The 20,905-nt window shown below is 38.7% G+C and overlaps 1 protein-coding gene across 1 annotated transcript; it reads right to left on the bottom strand.

Annotated features, from left to right (window-relative positions):
- Positions 1-5,102: 5,102 nt before the first annotated feature.
- On the bottom strand, positions 5,103-17,893 carry LOC101603679 (solute carrier family 7 member 13-like). Its single transcript, XM_012948422.2, has 4 exons — positions 17,208-17,893; positions 13,977-14,108; positions 7,347-7,708; positions 5,103-5,369 (listed from the first exon to the last, which is right to left on the bottom strand). The coding sequence occupies exons 1-4, from the start codon at positions 17,887-17,889 to the stop codon at positions 5,103-5,105; spliced, it is 1,443 nt and encodes a 480-aa protein (XP_012803876.2). The 5' UTR covers positions 17,890-17,893.
- Between the last annotated feature and the right edge of the window lie 3,012 nt (positions 17,894-20,905).

Below are 20,905 nucleotides of genomic sequence, written 5' to 3'. Positions count from 1 at the left end.
ATTTAACTGTCTTTGTAATCCTTCCTGGTTCTTTTCTATTAGGTCTAATCTAGTGAGGACAGCATTCATATAATTATTGGCCCTTTGTTGATTTTTATGCAAGTTCTGCTATTTGCTTGGCCAGGGTTGCATAGCTTGTATCTTCATTTTGGGGCTCTGATACTATTGTACCTTCTATGTTTTGATTAGAGACATCCATTGTTGGACTGGGCAATCTTGTTGGATTTACTTGCATTTGATTTTTCATGTTATTCTTTTTGCACTGTGTCTGTCCATTCCAGTGTAGGAATCTTATTTAATTTAGGAGAAAGCTGTAGTTTACCTTAGAAGTGTCTTCAGTGATTATTCACTTTTATATTTTCTTTGATTAGGCTTTTGGTGGCAATGGAGCCTGCTTGCTTAGAGGGAAGGAGCCTGTGAGGCTCTGGTGGAGTCTCAAGGACCAGATGAAGGGATGTGTTGGTCAGTGGTTCAGGGTATAGGACTGTGTGGTCAGGTGGCCTAAGGGGACCAAGGGTAGGGGGGAATGGGACAAAGTAGACTGGTATTGTGGTTGGGCTGGGAAGGGGAGAGGATGGGATTGCCTGGTGGTTCTCCAATGCTGATTTGTGAGGAGATGGGACAGCAGGACCATTGGGACTGTGTAACAGTGTGTGAATGGGACTGCTGGGTCCTGTGACAAGGTGGAGTGAGGATATGGGACTGCTGCAGGTCAGGGGGCATGGGTGGTGGTCTGGTGTGTTTGAAGGAAGGTGGAGGGAGGGGTAAACAATAGCTTGCTGGCTTGGGTCACAGTAACCTACAGGAAGTACCAGCAGGGCGGAGGGTGGGAAAACTGAAGAAGGGAGGGAAGGGGAACACTGGCCTGCTGGTCTAGGTTGGAACACAGAGCCGTGGCAGCTGAGGCTGTGGCTGGATGGCTGCTTGAGGGAATTGGTAGACTTGTGGGCTATCCTGGAACATGGGAATTAGTGGTTTCCCTAATTGCTTATCTGTGCTCTCCCACTGGAGGTCCATTAGGATCTGAAAACTCCCAGGAACCCCAAATATCTTGCCTTTCTTTCCTAGAGAGGTGAGGTGGTAACCAGGATGCCATCTTGACTGGAAGTCCCCCTAATTATTAAGTATTATTTGGACTCTAGGTGCTTTATATATAGTCTTTATTATGTTGAGATATAAACTGTCCATGCCTATTCTCTCCAAACTTTTGATCACGAAGTGATGTTGTAATTTGTTGAAGGCCTTTTTTGCATCTATTAAAATGATCATGTGGTTTTTGTTTTTAAGCTTGTTTATGTAGTGTATTACAATGACAGTTTTGAACCAACTCTGTGGCACAGTGGGGGGTAGGGGATGGGGTGGTTGTCCCAGTGTTGAGAAGAAGGAAGAAAACCAAGGGAAGGAGGGAGGAATGCTAGCCAGCTGGCCTAGGTCTGTCTAGCCTGTAGGTAGTGCAGGAGGAACCTGGTCCATGGCATGGCTGGGTGGTGGCTGGGATGGTAGTCGAGGCTGGGACAGAGGTTCAGGTGGTACAAAGAGGGAGGGAAGCCAAGGGAGGGAGTGAAGGAGGGGGGAATGCCAGCTGGCTGGCCTGGGTCTCTGAAGCCTGCAGGTACTGTGGGAGAAACCTGGTCTGTGGCCTGGTGGGCCGACAGCTGGGATGGTGGTTCCAGCTGGGACAGAGGTACAGGTGGCAGAAAGAGGAAGGAAAGCTGAGAGATGGAGGGGTTAATGTGAGCCAGCTGGCCTGGGTCCACATAGCTTGCAGGTGGTGCAGAAGAAACCTGGTGGTGTGGGGCTGGGACTGCTGTTTGGGGAGTTTGGGGGACTGATGGGCTACCCAAGAGTGTGGGAATCAGCCAATTCCCTACTTTGCTCCTCTGTGCCCTCCCACTGGAGGTCTGCTAGGATCTGCAGACCCTAAAAATACCACTGATCTTGCCTTTCCTTCCCTGCAAGGTGAAGCATGGTTAGGCAGATGCTATCTTTCACTTGAATGAACTTAGCAAAGTTTTTGGCCTCCCAATCAATTTCTTCTATCTTGTCTTCCATGTCAGAGTTTCTGTCTTCCATGAGTAAGTGTGTTGGTGAGGGGTTCTAGATAGATTTTTTTCTCTTCTTTTACAATTTTTATTAACATTTTCCATGATTATAAAAAATATCTCATGGTAATACCCTCCCTCCCCCCACCCCGCACTTTCCCCTCTGAAATTCCATTCTCCATCATATTACCTCCCCATCTCAATCATTGTAGTTACATGTATACAATACCGACCTATTAAATAACCTCCTTTCTTCCTTTCTCTTCCCTTTATATCTCCTTTTCAACTTACTGGCCTCTGCTACTAAATATTTTCCTTCTCACACAGAAGCCCAATCATCTGTAGCTAGGATCCACATATGAGGGAGAACATGTGGTGCTTGGCTTTCTGGGCCTGGGTTACCTCACTTAGTATAATCCTTTCCAGGTCCATCCATTTTTCTGCAAATTTCATAACTTCATTTTTCTTTTAAGTTCTCTTTGATTTTTGTTTTCCGTTGTGTTATTTTGTATCATGTCCATCTCTTTTTAGATGTACAATTTCAATTCAAGTTCTGATTTTCTTGAAACTTCCTGGAATTCATTCTTGCATTTGATCAAGTCTTCATTAAGCTTAATCAACCAGTTGTTGAGATCTTCTATTTCTTGACTCACCTTCAATTTATTCATATCTCTAGAGGGTTCTAAGGTTTTCTGCAAACAAGTTAATTCTACTGTCAAAACCTGAATGTTCTAGGAGATGATTCTTTTCAATTTCATTGGTATGATTGTTGTTTCTTTGATGGTTTTCTTCCAGTTCAGCAATTTTTTTGATCACGGTCTCATTGGTTGCTGTGTTTTCATTTTTGGAATGAATTTCTGTTGATTTTTCTATGATATTTAGGTTAATGATATATCCAATATTTTGGTTTTATCCTTATGAAAAATAATGTATTTTGAGGCAAAATAAAAAGTTCTTTGTTATGTAGAAATAATGGGCACCTTAGTGTGTGCTTATTCTTTATTATGTGACCCTTCTTTTTTTTTTTTTCTAGGAGAAAACACTTTATTCAATTAAAAGGCAAAATCATTCTCAGTCTTCAGGATGAATTGAATACTCTTGACCAACCCCTTTAATCCTATCATGCTTTGGTAGAGGTACAATCCCCAACACTTGCCAATGTAATGAAAGATAAAGTATCATGTACTATATAAAATTTGTTCTCCCTGGTTAAAAGTCAGAAATGGGAGTAATTCCCTATTCCTTCCTATCTTAGGTTGACAGTGTGATACTTGCATTTGCTGCCATGTGCAACCTGAGGCCAGAGTGAGAAATGAAGCCCTTCTATTGTTTAGTTTCGTAATGTAACTGAGCCCAGAGCTGCCTCCCTCCACACTTCTGTTCTGTGACTTACTTGAACATGCTGTCATTTAAGACAAGTTTACCTATTATTATTTTTTTTTTTTGCTTGAAATAAAGTTATTTAACTAGCAAAGGTTGTCAAATAAGTAGCACTTAGGGATGAAAGATAGTAATCACTCTCTCTATACCTGTCTTATCACCTGTAAATTGGACTTAACACTTAGTTTTTCTTTTCTAGGACAGGGTCCTACTATGAAGCCCAGGCTGGTATTCAACTTGAGATCCTTTTGTCTAAGCCGGACAAGTTCTGGGATTACTGGCTGGCTCAGTTTTCTAACCAAGAGGGAGAGTAGTGTGGATCAAAGGGGATAAACATAGATTTAGAAGGTTTTTTGATAGGCACAACCTCTCCATTTAGATAAAGAACACTGGAAGCTTTCCTCCTAAGATCTGTGACATTCCATGCCACAGGCTTTTGACTTGCTTCTCAATACCAGGCAGGAATTGCCACACAGCCAAACAGAGTGCAGTTGATTTCCCCTTTAACCCATGTGATACTAGTGTCTCAATGGGTACATCTTTCCAGGTTGGTTGATTTTGCAGCTGTCAGGATACACTGTCACATTGTTGATGAATTTTGTCCTCCAGCTGTTTGCATAGCATTTTCCAGCACTGTGAAAGCTATCCAGCAAGGAGATTGTTTCCATCTTCATTCCAGCTTGTTTTATCAACATCTTGTGACCACACTTGGTGTCTTCTGCAACAGGTAAAACTGGAGGGGCATTAATTCTGGTTTCAATGAGCTGTGCCAGAGTGAGTCTTGTCTAGGTGGTAGTAAAACATTATGGTTCCAGCTGCTAGACAATCACAGGCTCCTCCCACCTCCCACTGAACCATAAGCTTGCTGGCAATATAGATGTTTGTGCTAAGGAAATGAGCTTTATGTGGATTTTGAGATCAGAACTCAGCAAGCGCTTTATCATCTGAGCCATTTCCTGAGCCATAGATGCCTTTTAAAAGATGAATTATAATTGCTGAGTGTGAGTGACTACTGGAATGTTCTCTAATTAGCCATTAGACACATTTTACACAACTCTGTACAGACTATAAATAGGTCCCATTGTATTCAAGTGAAAGCACAGTAATGGTGTTCTTCTAAGGCGGCTAGTGATTTAAAGAAAAGCAGTCTAAAGAAAATAAACTAGAACTTTATGCTGTGACTCACCTAAAATCCCAACCTTTGAAACACTGAGTCAAGAGAATTACTGTGAATTCCAGGCCAGTCTGGAGTACAGAATGAGACTCAGTCTCAGAAAAGCAAATAAAATTAACAATAACAACAATCTATTATGTTAATAAAATACTAGTAAAAGGGAAAAAAGGCAAATGAGATAAATGGAATTCTTTTTAGGTTCAAATTAGCACTAGAAGAATGATTTTTATTTTGGATAATTAAATTATTTTATAAGAGCACCACAAATTCAGTAGTAAATGAATGAGATAGCAAAAAATGGAAAAATAGGAAAGCTATCATCAATATATCAAGCTATAAAAACTAAGATTTCATTTTTTTATAGAACAACACTTATCTTTAGTTATACATAGCAATTTACTTTTGATTTTTAAAGCAAGGCATGGACCTCAGTATTTCATATAAATTATTTCAGTTTTGACATTAACATTACATCTTTTCTTGGAACCTAGTATGTATCTATAAGGCTATTTGTGTTTTGAAGTTTCTACCTCAAACATCTGTTCCTCAGACTCATCAGGGATGCAAATATTAAACAGTAATTGTAGATAACATGTCACCTTCTCAAACCAAACTAACTTCGATTTAAAATATATTAAAGGTATGTAAAACAACCAACCACTGAGAATAAAGAGCAACAGGTAGATATAATGCAACTTTGGAGACTTTACCAGTGGTATCAAAACCAAGCACAGGGTGATGGCTATTGTGATGAATGTAAATGGCAAAAATACCTGAAAGAAGAAAATTAAATAAAATAATTAGAATGAACATCCATATGTGATAGCTGAATATTTATTATTTATTATTAGTAGTATGAATATATATTCATATGTAATATGAATATTTTTTATTATTAATACGATGAAGTTAATGAAAGACAACAGGCTAGATAAGCCATTAGATAGACTTACTTAGAACTCATATCAAAGCCAGAATAAAGGGAAATGTTGGAGACTGTCCTCTATGAGTGTATTGGCTAAAGGGAATAAATACCGAGCTGTGTGTGAATGGAAATCGTCATTACCATATCTGGTAGGATGGATACCTGCTGCCTGTGGTGACACAAACTGATTCAGAGGCAGTTTATGAGGCTTCATTAGAGTGCTGATAACCTTCCTCAAATATTTTAAAAATCAGTAAGAATTTCAAATAAAAACCACAAAACTATGTAAAACTTCTGTTAATAAGGTAAATATGACAGATAACTATTATGATTTTATGGGCTTCACACATTAAGAAAGGAATCAAATGAAACTAAGAACTGGCTAAAACTTCACCCCATTTTTTGTTTTATGTTTGTGTTTGTCTTGTTAAAAATCTTAAAGCACTATCCCTGGTGCCTGCCTCATGTTAGAAATACAAACATCCTGTATCTAACATTACCTAGCATACAGAGAACATTTAGTAAGCATTCACTTTATTTTTTTTCACTGAGACAGTCTCACTAAGTAGCCCAGTTTGGCCTTGAATTCATGATTTTCCACCATCGGCCTCCAAATAAACTGGGATTATAAGGGTGTGTCATGACACCTGGATCTAGTCATTGACTTTAGAAACGGTTTTAAAACATATTGATTTAAACCCTACTGAAATAATACAGTCATGATATATAAACCCCTTTAATGATAGGGTCATTGATTTGGAGGTGAAATAATCTCCTCTTTCAGCTGGCTGTGTCATTTCTGATGCTTTACACCTAGTGAGAGGCAAGCACTCTAAAGAAAATACTGAAATTTGGATCTTGGCTCTACTCCATGCTGTGTAGGTTTTGGGGAAGTGACAATATTTCTATACCCTGTCTCCTCATCTCTAAGTAAGCATAATAGTAAGGAATATCTGACATTTGAACTACTAAAGATAAAAGAAGATCATCTAAGCAAAGCTATTTACATGATAGCAAAACTATAAATACGATTTTAGGATGTTGATAGCCCTTGTTTCCCCAGTAATATCCTTATGCTGCCAAGTTTTAGCCTTTTGTGATTGAAGACCTTTCTTCTTTCTTACAAAATGTGTTTTTACTTTATTAAATGTAAATTTACAATAGCAAAATTGAAGAGATAAAATTTGTTCATGATGAAAATAAGTTTAACAAAACAATGAATGACATTCGTGACTTCACTTTGCTAATGGTATTATTTGCTTAATCTGCCCTTGACTATACAAGACACTGGCTACATAAGTAGCTACATAAGTCATCCAAGGTAATTCAGGTCAAAGATTCATAATGGGGCTGGAGAGATGGTTTAGAGGTTAAGGCACTTGCCTGCAAAACCAAAGGACTCAAGTTACAGTCCCCAGGACCCATGTAAATCCAGATGCACAATGTGGCACATGCATCTGGAGTTCGTTTGCAGAGGTTAGAGGCTCTAGCACACCCATTCTCTTTTTCTTTCTCTCTCTACCTGCATCCTCTCTCTTTCAAATAAATAAATAAATGAGTTCAAAAAAGATTCATAATGATCTGTCTGCCACACAAAGAATTATATTCCTGTCTCACAACAAAACTAAATGGAACATAAGAGATTTCCTATTGTGTAAATCCTGTCCACCAAAAATTAAAGATAAAAACCAGATTATCCCTACAGCTTTCACAATTTGTTGAGTAATAAAATATGACTTCACAAGTATTTTGAATAACCTTCAAATACAGCTGCATACAGTATCTTCTTTTAAACAGAGGAATATTTTACAAAACCCATTTTTACCTTATAAGGTCTATGTAGATTGGGTTCCTGGTACCTAAGTTTCAGAATTCCTACCATTGACAACAAGGTCCAGATAGAAACCACAAAGTAAAGAGAGTTGATCAGTTCAATTAGTCTTGTAGCAACAATTGCAAGGGATCCTATAATGACGGTTAGTAGCACAGGTATAAGTGGAGAGGAGTGAGTATTTAGTGTACCACATAACAAAGGCAGCTGGCCCTGTTGGCCTGCAAGGTATGTCACTCTTGATGATTCAAGTACATTAATAATAATGTTGCTAAATATCGAGGCAGAAATAGCGAAAGGAACAATCCATGTAAACTGGGAGAAAACTCTATCGGTCCATGTAACTGCCACAGCATCTGCAAAGAAACCAAATATAAAAAGGAAGTCTATTAAGGAGAAGCAAATGATAAAACTATAATAATAACATAAAAAATCTGTTAAGTAACTTTAACTTTGTTATTTCCTTGATTAAATTTAAGAAACATGCATGTGTCTATTTTTATATCCCCCTCTACATACCAGACATTTTGGAGTGTAAGATCCTTCATTTCTTTCCTATAAATAGTATTTCACTCACTGGCAGATACTTTCTAGTGAGTTTTCAATAAATATTTGGGAAATAAATTTGTTTTGTTGAATTGCTAATTGAAGGCATGTGTATTTTCCAAAACTGACAAATGAAATGCTTAGATGATGTCAGAGTGAGGAAAAGATGGTACAGCTCCAATAACAGAAATGACATACACACACATTATAGAGAAATTTTATATATCTAGGAAAATGTACATAAAATGCACACAAAATATGCACAGAGTAAACAATACTTACGGCATTTGAGATTCATCAAGACTGTAGACCTAATGTTCTCAACTACTGGTGTGTTGGCTCCTTGCGGGTCACATGGCAATATCTGGAGACTTGTCTGCTTTCGCACAACTCGAGAGATTTGCTATGGTATCACAGAGAGTAGCAAACAACGATGCTACTCAGCCTCCTACAATGCACAGGGGGCCCTCCCGCCAAGACTTTTGAGGTCTCTGGCTGAGAATATTGCTCAAAGATCAATTCTCTGTCATATACATCATGAGACCCTCTGTTGAATACCCAGAATGCCCCTCAAAAATTACATAGTTCAAATTTTGGTATTGAAATTAAGAAAATGTGGAATGGGTCAATCTTTAGAGCCTAATTTGAGGCATTTTCTTTGTTCTTCAAGCTTAAGATGTCTTATGAATACTAATTTAATATGTCAGTATATACAAATAACATCAATGAAGAAAACCAGCCATCATTCACAAGAATTCATGTGTGTCCAGTTTGTATTTTGTAGAGAAATGCCAGGACAGATTCTGTTATTGAGAATGTAGTTCTGAATTTTCCAGTGGAATGAGTGAGGATAGGTGTCCTATGAGGTTATAATACTGTGTGTAGGTAGGGTAGTTATCAAGTGAATGTGTTGGGCTTCAGTATACTGACATAAAATAAAACATAAGATTTTTACAATGTGACCAAATTAACATTCCATCAGTGGCTCTTATTCTTAATAGTTTCAGTTTTAGATAATGAGCATTAATTGATTGCATGCTTGTTAAACAGGGTGTATCATCCAGGCTGGCTTGGAGCTTCCTGGGTAGCCAAAGCTGGCCCCATACTTTTGATCCTCCTGTTTCAATGTTGTGAGTATTAGAATTTTGTCAGCAGGCCTAGCTATGTACCAATTTTAAATAGCTTTCAGTGTCACATAGCTTTTATCTTGAATGCTATTTTACTTAGTAATACCACCTGTTGTAGTTACTTTTGCCATGCTGGAACAAATGCCCAACCAGAAGCAGCTTATGGGAAGGATACATTTTATATCAGACTCACAGAATCCAGGGGAAATATGATCATCACAGAAGAAGCTAGCTCACTACCATAGAGCCATAGCTAAGAGACAACATCAAGAGTCAGTAAATATGAGCTGAGCTCCAATATGGCTCTTTACAAACCTTAGGACTGGACTAGTATTTCCTCTCAGTGACTCACCCCTTGTAGCAGGGATCTGCAGGCTGGTGACATAACTAGGAAGTTTAATCTTAATCAAAATGCTTGAGTCTGGCCGGGTGTGGTGGTGCATGTCTTTAATCCCAGCACTCGGGAGGCAGAGGTAGGAGGATTGCCATGAGTTCGAGGCCACCCTGAGACTACATAGTTAATTCCAGGTCAGCCTGGGCCAGAGTGAGACCCTACCTCGAAAAACCAAAAAAAAAAAATAATAATAATAATAAAATAAAATAAAATAAAAAAATAAAAGCCTGAGTCTATGTAGCCATATGCTCAAACCACTACATTCTGTCCCTGGCCCCCATAGACTCATGTCCATCTCACAATGCAAAAAGCATTCAGTGCAGCTTCAAATGTCCCCATAGACTTTGTCAACTTTAACATTGTTTAAAAGTCCTAAGTCTCATCTGAGATTTGAGACAATATTTTAACTGTGATCCCTGTATAAATCAAAACACAGATTACATACTTCCAACACATAATGGTACAGAGTAAACACTCCCATTGTATAAAAGCATAACAAGGACAGCAAATAATAGCTAGGAGATAAATATAAAATAGCTGCAGTTCCAATTCCAGCATCCATAACCAGTGAGGAAAGTCTCCAGATTCCAATTGCTTGCTCCAGCTGGGCTGAGAAGCCGGAGAAAATCCCATCCTGAGCAAGAAATGCTCCGTGGCAGTGATTCCACAGCCCTGGTATATCCAAAACATCTTTGGGTCTCTACTTCAAACCACAGTTCATCTTCATAGCTCCCTACAATGGCCTTACTTGCCCTCCGATACAGGGATTTTAATTCTTCTCCACAATGCTAAATCTCTGCAGCCCCTGGGACTGGTTCATCTCCATACAATGGCCTTTATTGGGTCTATACACAGGAATTTCAATTCTGTTCCACTTTGCCACATCTTAGTGGCTTCTGGAACTGTGTAAACGTCATGACTCACTTCCTCACATTTTTCATGCTTCCAAAACCAATACCAGGTGTACGACATAGCCAAATGTATAAATGTGAGTGGGGGAGGGATAAATATTTACTTCGAAGAGCAGCATACTCATTTACCAGTCTTCCTTCAAGCCACCTATTTTCAAAAGAGTTTGCAATCTTACTAGCTTGACCTCTCCATGGCTCACTCTCAGGGCAGCGTTTCCATTGTTTCAAGGCAAAACAGTTGCCCGCCGTTAATGGGGGTAATCTGCTTTATCGTTGCAGCTTCTGTAACCTAAAGCCAGTCTATGTTCCAGGAACTTCAAACTTGCTTGATTTTTTTCCTGTGATAAACTATGCATATTTTATATATTTTTCTGTTCTTTACCTTCCACAAGCACAGTAGTCCATTACCTTTAAACTCAACCTTGCTCAAATGTGGGTATAGGCAGAAGAATGGAGACAGCCTTTTCATCAGTAGCTCAGTTTCAACACCTTTCCCCTTTAAAATTTCATAAGCCAGAGTGGGGGTGGGTCTGAGAGATGGCTTAGCAGTTAAGGTGTTTGCCTCTAAAGCCAAAGGATCCCAGTTTGATTCTCCAGGACCCATGCAAGCCAGATGCACAAGGGGGCACATGCATCTGGAGTTCATTGGCAGTGGCTAGAGGCCCAGGAATGCCCATTCTCTCTCTCAAATAAATAAATATAATATATTTTTTTAAAAGTCCATAAGCCAAGTCTTCATTGTCCACAATTCTCTCTTCATTTAATTTTTTTAAACTCACTAGAATAGTTCATCAAGCTCTGTTTACAGCACTTCAAGCCTTCTCCAGTGCAAAGTACCAACTCCTCTCACATTCCTCCCACAAACAAGTTCCAGGAGACCAAAACCCACATGATCTTAGCAGCACTTTATGGGAGGGAATAGTTTATTTTAGGTTTATAGAATCCAGGGAAAGCGTCATCATGATGGAAGAAGCTGGTTCATTGCCGTAGATCCATAACAGAGAGAAAAAACCAACAGCCAGCAAACATGAACAGCCAGAACTTTAACCTGGCTCTTTATGCACCTTAGGGTGGACTAAAAGGTCCACCCCCAGTAACAGATGCCTTCTAGCAGGGATCTGCCTACTTAGGACTTAAGCAGGAAAAATTCCCGAGTCAGTGGGGCTATACATTCAAACCACTACACCTCCTATCCCAGATTTTATTCATTTCAAATAAGGCTTTTCTGGTGCTCCTCCTGGACACTTATACTTTGCTTTTCTCATTCATTTGCAGACAGTTCTCATACTACAAAGGACACTTTCCTGTTTCTCAGTCCATATTTGACAAGTTTGTTTGGTATAAGCAAAGTAGGAGTTAGAATAGTGCTGACATCATTGAGTAGCGTGTGTGTGTGTGTGTGTGTGTGTGTGTGTGTGTGTGTGTATGGCATAATTTTTATCTCTACCTCACAAGTGATTTTTTCCACTTTTTTGCACACCACTATTAATTTAAAAATGATTGATTATCATTTATGTTTTAGTTAACAGGTGAAATAATGCTAACGCTCATAAGGTAAAAGGTAAATGCCCCTCTCCTATCCACCTTCTCATTTAAGTCCCAACTGTAACTAATAGCAACATTTGTTTGCATCTTTCCCCAAACTTCTACAGTAATATCACATAAACATCTATGATGACTGCATGTGTGAATATGTGTGGGACTGTAATACTGTGCATCTATGGAGTGTACTGGTATATGGTGAATGCTAAGGGTTTGTTTTTTTGTTGTTATTTCCAATGTGTCTTGATCACAGGCATCCAAGTACTCAGTTAATTCTCAGCATTCTGTTAGATAAACATAAATTATATCCTCATATATTGGTAGAGTGTCAGCTACTATCAGTTTTGCTGATAGAAAATGTGCTTTAAAGATGTGCTTAATGATGAATGCCTGTAATGCCAGCACTCCAAAGGCTGAGGCAAGAAAATCATAGATCCAGGCAAGGCTGGGCTGTATAGCAAGTCTCTGCCTCTAAAAATATGATTCAATAAACCTAACTATAAATTAAATATTTTTTATGTGTGTGTGAATTGGTGAACACACATGTGGATGCACATGTGTAGACATGTGTGGAGCCAGAGAACAGCCTTACATGTCTGTGAAGGTTTGAAATTATAGCCACATAAATTCAGATGTTTTATTAAAAGTGAGCTTGCAACTTGAGCCTCCAGTGGGTAGAGGCGAGATGGGGAAAACATGTGTCACTGGGTGTAGAACTTAAGTCCAGCCCTAAGGTGTGTGGAGAGCAGTATTAGTTCTGGTTAGTCTTGGTGCTGGCTGTTTTTTGATACTGGCTGTTGGTGGTGTCTCTCTACTTGGATCTGTGGAAAGGAGCCATATCTTTCCACCACTGATGGTGTTCCCTCAGATTTGTAGGCCTGAGACAAACCCTTTCCTCCTACAAGTGGCTTCTGGTCAGGTGTTGTGCAGCAATGTGAAGAAAACTGCAAAAGTGCCCTTCATTAGGTCTGTTCACTTTTGCTGCAATAAGGTCTCTAATTGGCCTATAGTTTGCCAATTAGGCAAAACTAGAAGGTCTGTAAACCTCAGTGATCATAATGTTGGTACCTCCTAAGTAGTAGTATTAAAAGTGTTTGCCACCATGCCTAGCATATTTACTAGGGCTCTTGGCATTGAACTCATATCATCAAGCTTGCAAGCAAGCACTTTGCCAACTGAGCTATTTCTTGGACATAGTAAATTATATATTATTAACACTTCAAATAAGTCATGTTCTTAATTCTTACTAATTAATTCTCAGAATAAATTCTTTGAAATGGAACTTGTGGGTTTATACATTTTACAATAATAATATTATGAAGTTACTCCCCAATGAAGGTATCAGTAGTCCTTCATTTTCCCATGTATTTCATTTCTTTAAAAATTTCCTTGATTCTTTGAATCTCTTATTCTTTTAAACATATATTTTTAGTTATTAGATATTTTTGTTTTAGACAGCATTCTTCTATTCAGTCCAGGCAAGCTTCAAACTTAAAGTCCTCTGGCCTCAGTTTCCTAAGTACTGCGCTATAGGTATATGCCATCATACCTTACATAGTCTCTTATTCTATATTCTGCAAATTTTGATTAAAATTTTAAATAATAACCTTAGCATATTGAAGTTTCTTTACCAGCATAAATTTGAATTATTTATGCCATTCAATGATAGTATTTTATATTAAAATATAATTATATTTATCACTTGAAAATTAGTTTACTATTTCAACTGCTGATAGCCTACATTTGAGATGTATTGTTTTTAGAGTCATGTAGAGTCCTGAGAATCAAGTGTTTTGAAAGTGTTAGCAGAGGTAATGGCCAACTATATACTCTCAGTCTGAGGACTTATGACAGGGATTGCTGATATTCAGTCTGGTCTGTGTCATCCAGCAGCACTACACATATATTTTCCATATTATGAGAATATCTATAGCCACACTTAAGCAAGAGCTTATTTCTTAATCTACCTTAGACTTATTGGCACTCTGTTGTTCATAGTGAAGAACTAACTCCTGTATAATACCCATCTTTGCTGGCAAAGGGATTTGTCACCAGTACTGAGGTGGTTGTACTTTGTTTACTGATCTGCCATTTGTGGACACACCTGAAGAGAGAATTTCTCTCGGCGTCAGAACAGTCATGTAGGAAATGTTGGTAAGTAAATACACCACAGTAACCAGAGGAAGAGCTGTAAAGACACATTTAGGAATTGTCTTGTTGGGTTTCTTCAGCTCTCCTGTAACACATAAAGTAACAAAATTATATCGTGTGAAAATTCCTTATAAAACTTATGCTTAAAATTGTTCATGCGTCAGACATTAGACTAGGTTGTTTTTGTCCACTCAACCATTACTAACACACACACACACATGCGCATGTATACTGTTGCACTCCTGAGTTTGACACTAAAGGAAGAGATCTATAGCCATTACACCATAAGTAGCCCCAATCTTTAAATGAAGTAGAAATTTTAGGAAGTTTTCCCAGCAAAGAGTACTATTACTGAAGACACAAGAATCAAGCATGAAATTTGAGCCCATGATACCTGCTCCCTTCCCTAGAGTAGGAAGTGGGCATTAAGTTCAGGTATGGGAATCCAATAGTCATCAAAAAATGTCTGAATTTAACCTCAAGACAGGGGGCTACACATAAAATAGCCCCACAAACAAAAGTTACAACCATGACTATGTTAAGTGATCATATGACAGAAACAAATTGCTATGGAGATGTATCTGGTAACTATTTGATATCCCCTTTGCTATGTTTTATTAGCAGACTGACCTTTAAGAAAATGTCATTTCCCCTATTCCCAAAGTATCTGTTCTCTTAGGTAAAATGTTATTTCTTCCCTAGCTGCCTGGTTTCTCATTACCTCTTTCTCACAATTCTAAGTCATTACCTCCTCTGGGAAAGTAGGAGAGAGAACTCCTTGGTTAGCAAAATTATCCCATTAATACGTTCCCAATACTGAAGAGTTTAAAAGACAGTCTTGAAATTCTCTCTCCTGTGGAATTTTTTTTTTAAATCACCACTTGCTTATTCCCATAGCAAGTACAAATAAAGAAAAAAATGGCTGGGTATGTGGCTCCGTAAAGTGAGATAATGGATTTTCTAAAAGGGTTTTATTTTCAAATATTGTTCAATTTGTCATATTTTCCCAGTTGCATTGTTCTCTGAGACTTTTTCCCTGACACAAGTATTGATAAGCTGCACTTAAGCCTTGTTATAAAATGCAACTGTGATCACTGATAGTATAACTGAACAGATTCTGACTCCTATCCCCTAGAAGCCGATCATTGCCAGTAAAAGAGAACATCTTTCAACACTTTGAAGCAAAGGAAAATAAGATTAAGAGAATAAAGAGAAAAGTAATTCAATGGTGCTAAACAAATATATAAGACAGAAAAGGAAGTAGGTAAGAAATTTGGGGTCCAAGAGTTATCTCACTTCACACTGCTAAAAATTGGCTACTCAGATCTTGACTGAAATACATTATTCTTGCAGTCAGCAATCATTTTTGTTGTATCAGCTAATGTATGAGTATTTCTGTTACTTAAAACCAAATCCTGTTGACTAATAAACATCTGTCCTTTGACATATGGGATTTTCTTCCATTTGTTCAAGGCTTGAATGTCATGTCCATGGATCATGTTAATGTGAGTGATTCAGTACCCAGGGAAAAAAAAAAGAGTTAATAGAAAGCTATTTATAATCCTGTCTGCACGACTGTTTCATGGGCTTTGGACAACATATTGGCTGTTATAAATATATAATATGTTGAAGAAACAGAAATTGTTGAGAAAGTAATCTAGGAGTAGAGGTACATGTCTTTAATCCTTGTACTTGTGAGGCCAAAATAGGAGGCTCGCTTCAAGGCCACACTGATACTATATAGTGAACTCCAGGTCAGCCTGCATTATAGTGAGACCCTCAGAAATTTAAAAAAAGAAAGAAATTCTAGATAAAATATAATTCCTTTAAAAATATTTTCTTTGTTTATGAGAGAGAGAGAGAGAGAGAGAGAGAGAGAGAGCGAGCTACAATCTCCAGCCACTTGAAATAAGCTCCGGATGCATGTACCACCTGCTACTTTGTGCATCTGGCTTATGTGGGACCTGGAGAATTAAACATGAGTCCTAAGGCTTCATAGGCCATCAAGTACCTTAGTTACTAAGTTATCTCTCCAGCCTTCTTTCTTTTCTTTAAGAGGGAGAGAACATGAGAGAGAATTGGCATGCCAGGGCCTCCAGCCACTGAAATTATACTCATGTGCGTGCACCATCTTATGCACATGTGTGACCTTGTATGCTTGTGTCATCTTGTGCATCTGACTTAATTGGGATCTGGGGAGTTGAACACGGGTCCTCAGACTTCGCAGGAAACACCTTGGTCATTAAGCCACCTCTCCAGCCTGTTTTGCAATTATATTTTATTCTTTTCCTTTTTATGGGACTGGGAATGAAACCAAGGCCCTCATGCATTATAGGTAAGACATCTACCACTGAGATAAATTCTCAACCCAAATTTGATTTATTATATGAACCTTTAATGTTACATTCATATATAAAAGAAAACATAAAAATATATTTAAGTGCCTATGTTTGTAAAGCCCACTTCTAATACATATATAACCATGGTTCTATCATTTATAGTTATAACTGAGGGCTTATTTCTACAATCTAAACACTGATACATTAACAAGAAAGGAAACTACATTAACACAGGGATTCCATTATTTTTTCTTTTTCTTTTTTTTTTTTTTATTTGAGAGTGACAGACACAGAGAGAAAGACAGATAGAGGGAGAGAGAGAATGGGTGCGCCAGGGCTTCCAGCCTCTGCAAACAAACTCCAGACGCGTGCGCCCCCTTGTGCATCTGGCTAACGTGGGACCTGGGGAACCGAGCCTCGAACCGGGGTCCTTAGGCTTCACAGGCAAGCGCTTAACCGCTAAGCCATCTCTCCAGCCCCTTTTCTTGGTTTTTTGAGGTAGGGTCTCACTCTAGCTGAGGCTGACCTGGAATTAACTATGTAGTCTCAGTGTGGCCTCGAACTCACAGCACTCCTCCTACCTCTGCCTCCCGAGGGCTGGAGGGATTCCATTTTTATAGTCATAGGAAAGAAAACTGAAAAGAGAAGTTAGTCTATAAAATGAGAGTTTTGATATGAAAGAGAGAATTAAGCATAGATAAAAGTACAAGGTAGCTGTATCCTAATGCAGAAAATTAAAGTAGAAGATAATTGAATTACTTATTTAAGACAAGACTCCAAATACAATAAAAAGATGTTCATAACAAACTATGGTTTCATTTTTTTCCTCAGGGTTTTGTAATTACCTGCTATGAATGTTAAAGACTCTCCACCCGAAAATGCTAAATATCCTTGGAAGATGGCTTCAGTGATCTGGGAGACATCTGGAAGCTCACCATCAAAAGCATGCTGAAGTCTCTCTACATTCTCCTTCCCTCTCACCAGCATGACCACTCCGCTTAAGGAAATTATGCTGAGAATGGATATTTTGAGCACAGTGCTCATTGTCTGGAGCCCAGACACCTCTTTCACACCTCGGCGATTCAGAATTCCCACGATCCATAACATAGCCAGGGCCAGACATTTCTTAGGTAGACTTGGGGCAGTGCAGCTGGGGTAAAACGGATGGGTACAATACTCTGCGGGCAGTAGAGCTTGGCTGGCAATTACTCCTGGGATCAGAAACACAGAGGTCCAAAGTCTCAGGAATGCAATTAAAGGGCCAAAGCATCTCTTGATAAAGTAGTAGTGAGCTCCACTGCATGGAAATGTTATACCTATCTCTGCAAAGCAAAGAGTGGAGGTCATGGATAGTAGAGCACAGGCAGCCCAGACACACAAGGAGATCCCCACATTCATGCAAGAGTACTCCAGCACCCCTTTGGGGGACACAAAAATTCCTGCACCAATTATATTAATAATTAAAAAATTTGTGCCCCAGAAATATCCAAGTTCTCTCTTCAGCTGTATTTTCTTGTCTCCATCCATTATAACTGAAAAATTTAAACATAGATAGATGACAGTTTCTCAATGTCTCAGCCTGTATTGCTGTAAGGGGGGCTGATGGCTACTCTGAAATAGAAGAGTGCCACCTTCATGAAATATAAACTGCTCTCAATAATTAACCAACTCAATGTTACCCATTCAATTTAAATAACATAGATCACTTGTAAGGGTTTACTTTAACTCATCTTTTAGATATTATAAAACTAGACATTGAAGCCTGACAACCAGCCTCAGAGATTGTGATACAGTGAGGACACTCAAAACTCCCAAATCCCCATCTATGGGTGATTTATTTCACACAGCAGATTTTCTAAAGCAATACCACCACATGAGGAAAATAAAATTTCATCCTGGACTTTCTCAAGGAGAGGTCCACAGGGCTCTCAAAAAGCTCTGTCACATTCCCGAGGATCCTGAAGGCTATGCTCATGTTCAGGGCTATGAACTGCTGAGGAAGTAACTGAAAGAATTCTGTATGCAGCAAAATAATTCTTCATGACTGAGACAGAAACAAAGATGTTCCCAGATAAAAGATGAAGAAATTCTCAATCAGCAGATTGGGTCCTGTCTGTCTTCAACTTACAGGACACGAGATGAAAACAAAAATCTCCATGAAGAGATAGTCTATCAAAGTTGCTGCACTGATAACTATTAAAGAGCAAAATTACAAGATGTAATTTTTGGAACTATTTTATTCTCTTATCTTACTTAGAAGACTTTTGGTAACAGTGTTCTAATATATAAAGGTGTAATATACCTCTGAAGGGCACAGGAGTCTGCCTACATGCTCATACAGGATGAAATAGTATGAACCTTGACATTGCAGATTCAGGCTCAAGTCTCTGCTTTCCCCTGGACTCAATAGGCTCAGGGCTTTCTGTTATAAAGTAGTTGCAAATGGTGCTTAATGTGTTTATTTTTTGCATGGTATTGGTGCAGACTAATGGGTAGGGAAGACAGGGAAAGAAAACACAGCTGAGAAATTAAAGAATTATTGTTTCTCTAACCCAGTGTTTCCCATGAAAGCGTGACATCTTGGTTACCTGGTGCTGAATTGGTGGTGAGGAGTTTCCGTTGGCTGCATAAGAAATTTCGGGCTGGAGAGATGGCTTAGCGGTTAAGCGCTTGCCTGTGAAGCCTAGGGACCCGGGTTCGAGGCTCGGTTCCCCAGGTCCCACGTTAGCCAGATGCACAAGGGGGCTCACGCATCTGGAGTTCGTTTGCAGTGGCTGGAAGCCCTGGCGCGCCCATTCTCTCTCTCTCCCTCTATCTGTCTTTCTCTCTGTGTCTGTTGCTCTCAAATAAATAAATAAAAATTAAAAAAAAAAAAAAAAGAAATTTCAAGCAAAGCTCAAGAAGCTCTGTTCATACTCAAGCCTCCAGTGATGACATCCAAGGAACAGTGCTTAGGCAGAAGGGCAGCATTTTTCTGTTTGTTCTAGTTTTCTTATTAAAAACATGAAGTTAACCAAGCACTCATGCATAGCTGAGTGAATAAACAAAATACATAATTGAGTATTATTTAATCTTTAAATGTAAGAATTGACAGGTGTGGTAGAGGCTAAGGTAAGAGGATTGCTGTGAATTTGAGGTCAGCCTGAGACTGATTCCAGGTCAGCCTGGGCTAGAACAAGATCCTACCTCAAAAAGAAAATAAGTAAAAAAAAGTAATAATAACAATTGGGCCTGGAGAGATAGCTTAGCAGTTAAGGCATTTGCCTGCAAAGCCTAGGGATCAGGGTCTAATTCTCCAGTATCCATGTAAGCACAAGGTGGCACATGCATCTGGAGTTTGTTTCCAGTGGATGGAGGCCCTGGTGTGCCCATTCTCTTTCTCTGTATCTGCTTCTTCCTCTCTCTCTCCCACATCTCTCAAATAAATAAATAAATAAATAAATAAAATATTTAAAAAGTAAAGTAAGAATTTAGCTAGGGGTGGTGGCACTCACCTCCAGTGCCTGTTACCCTCACTCAATGATGTAAGAGGATCCCTTCAGTTCATGAGCTCAAGACCAACCTGGCAACATAGAAAGACCTTTTCTCAAAAAGAAAAAAAAATGGAATTCCTGATACATACAATTCAGATGAACCTAAAAGTCCCTTCAGCTTGACTTGCCGATTTGAAAGGCAGTGTCTCATTAGTGGCTTTTCCCCTCCACCACATATACATGTCCATAACCTACCCACTTTCCAGAAGAATCAAAGAACCTGCGCTGTTAACCTCTGATGAATTTTCAAATCTGCATCTCCACAATTTAATCTTTGTCTAATACAATATTTAAACAACAATCAATTACTTCTTTTCAGAGTACTTTCATTGACAAACAATGGCTATTTCCTATGAGCAGGAGTAATTAGTAAAAATAATATTACATTTCAATGTGTATTTCTTTGTTTTAACTTTATTTTTAATTTTATATGTTTGACAGAGAAAGAGGGAGAGAGAGAGAGAGAATGATTGGGCATGCCAGGGCCTCCAGCTGCTGCAAACGAACTCCAGACATATGCGCCCTTTTGTGCATCTGGCTAATGTGGGTCATGGGGAATTGAACCTGGGCCCTTTGGCTTTGCAGGCAAGTGCCTTAACCACTAAGAAATCACTCCAGCCTGTGTATTTCTTTTAAAAATAACAAAAATTTTATGATAAGATAGGAAGCAACATATAATGAATGTCTAGTCTGCACGGGCTCAGATTAACTTATCTGTATGAAAGTGGAGAGAATTATAAAACTATGAGCTTTCCTGAGAAACACTGTGTTCTGCTTCATTGTATTTTAATGATTTCTTTGCATGGCAAGTATTAGATGTGGAATATTCACATTGAGATGTGAGTCTACATGTGTATGGATCATTATCAGATACATTCTAGATAGGGTCAATTTCTGATCTTAATCCAATTCAAAGAGATCACCCAGGAGGGCATCCAGATATTTCCCATGATACAATACACTGTTTTACTAGTAGTGACACATACAGTGTTCTATGGAAAATTTATATT

This window comes from Jaculus jaculus, chromosome 2 (genome assembly GCF_020740685.1).
Source record: "Jaculus jaculus isolate mJacJac1 chromosome 2, mJacJac1.mat.Y.cur, whole genome shotgun sequence".
Classification (NCBI taxonomy): Eukaryota; Metazoa; Chordata; class Mammalia; order Rodentia; family Dipodidae; genus Jaculus; species Jaculus jaculus.
This window is presented reverse-complemented; position numbering and strand designations above follow the sequence as displayed.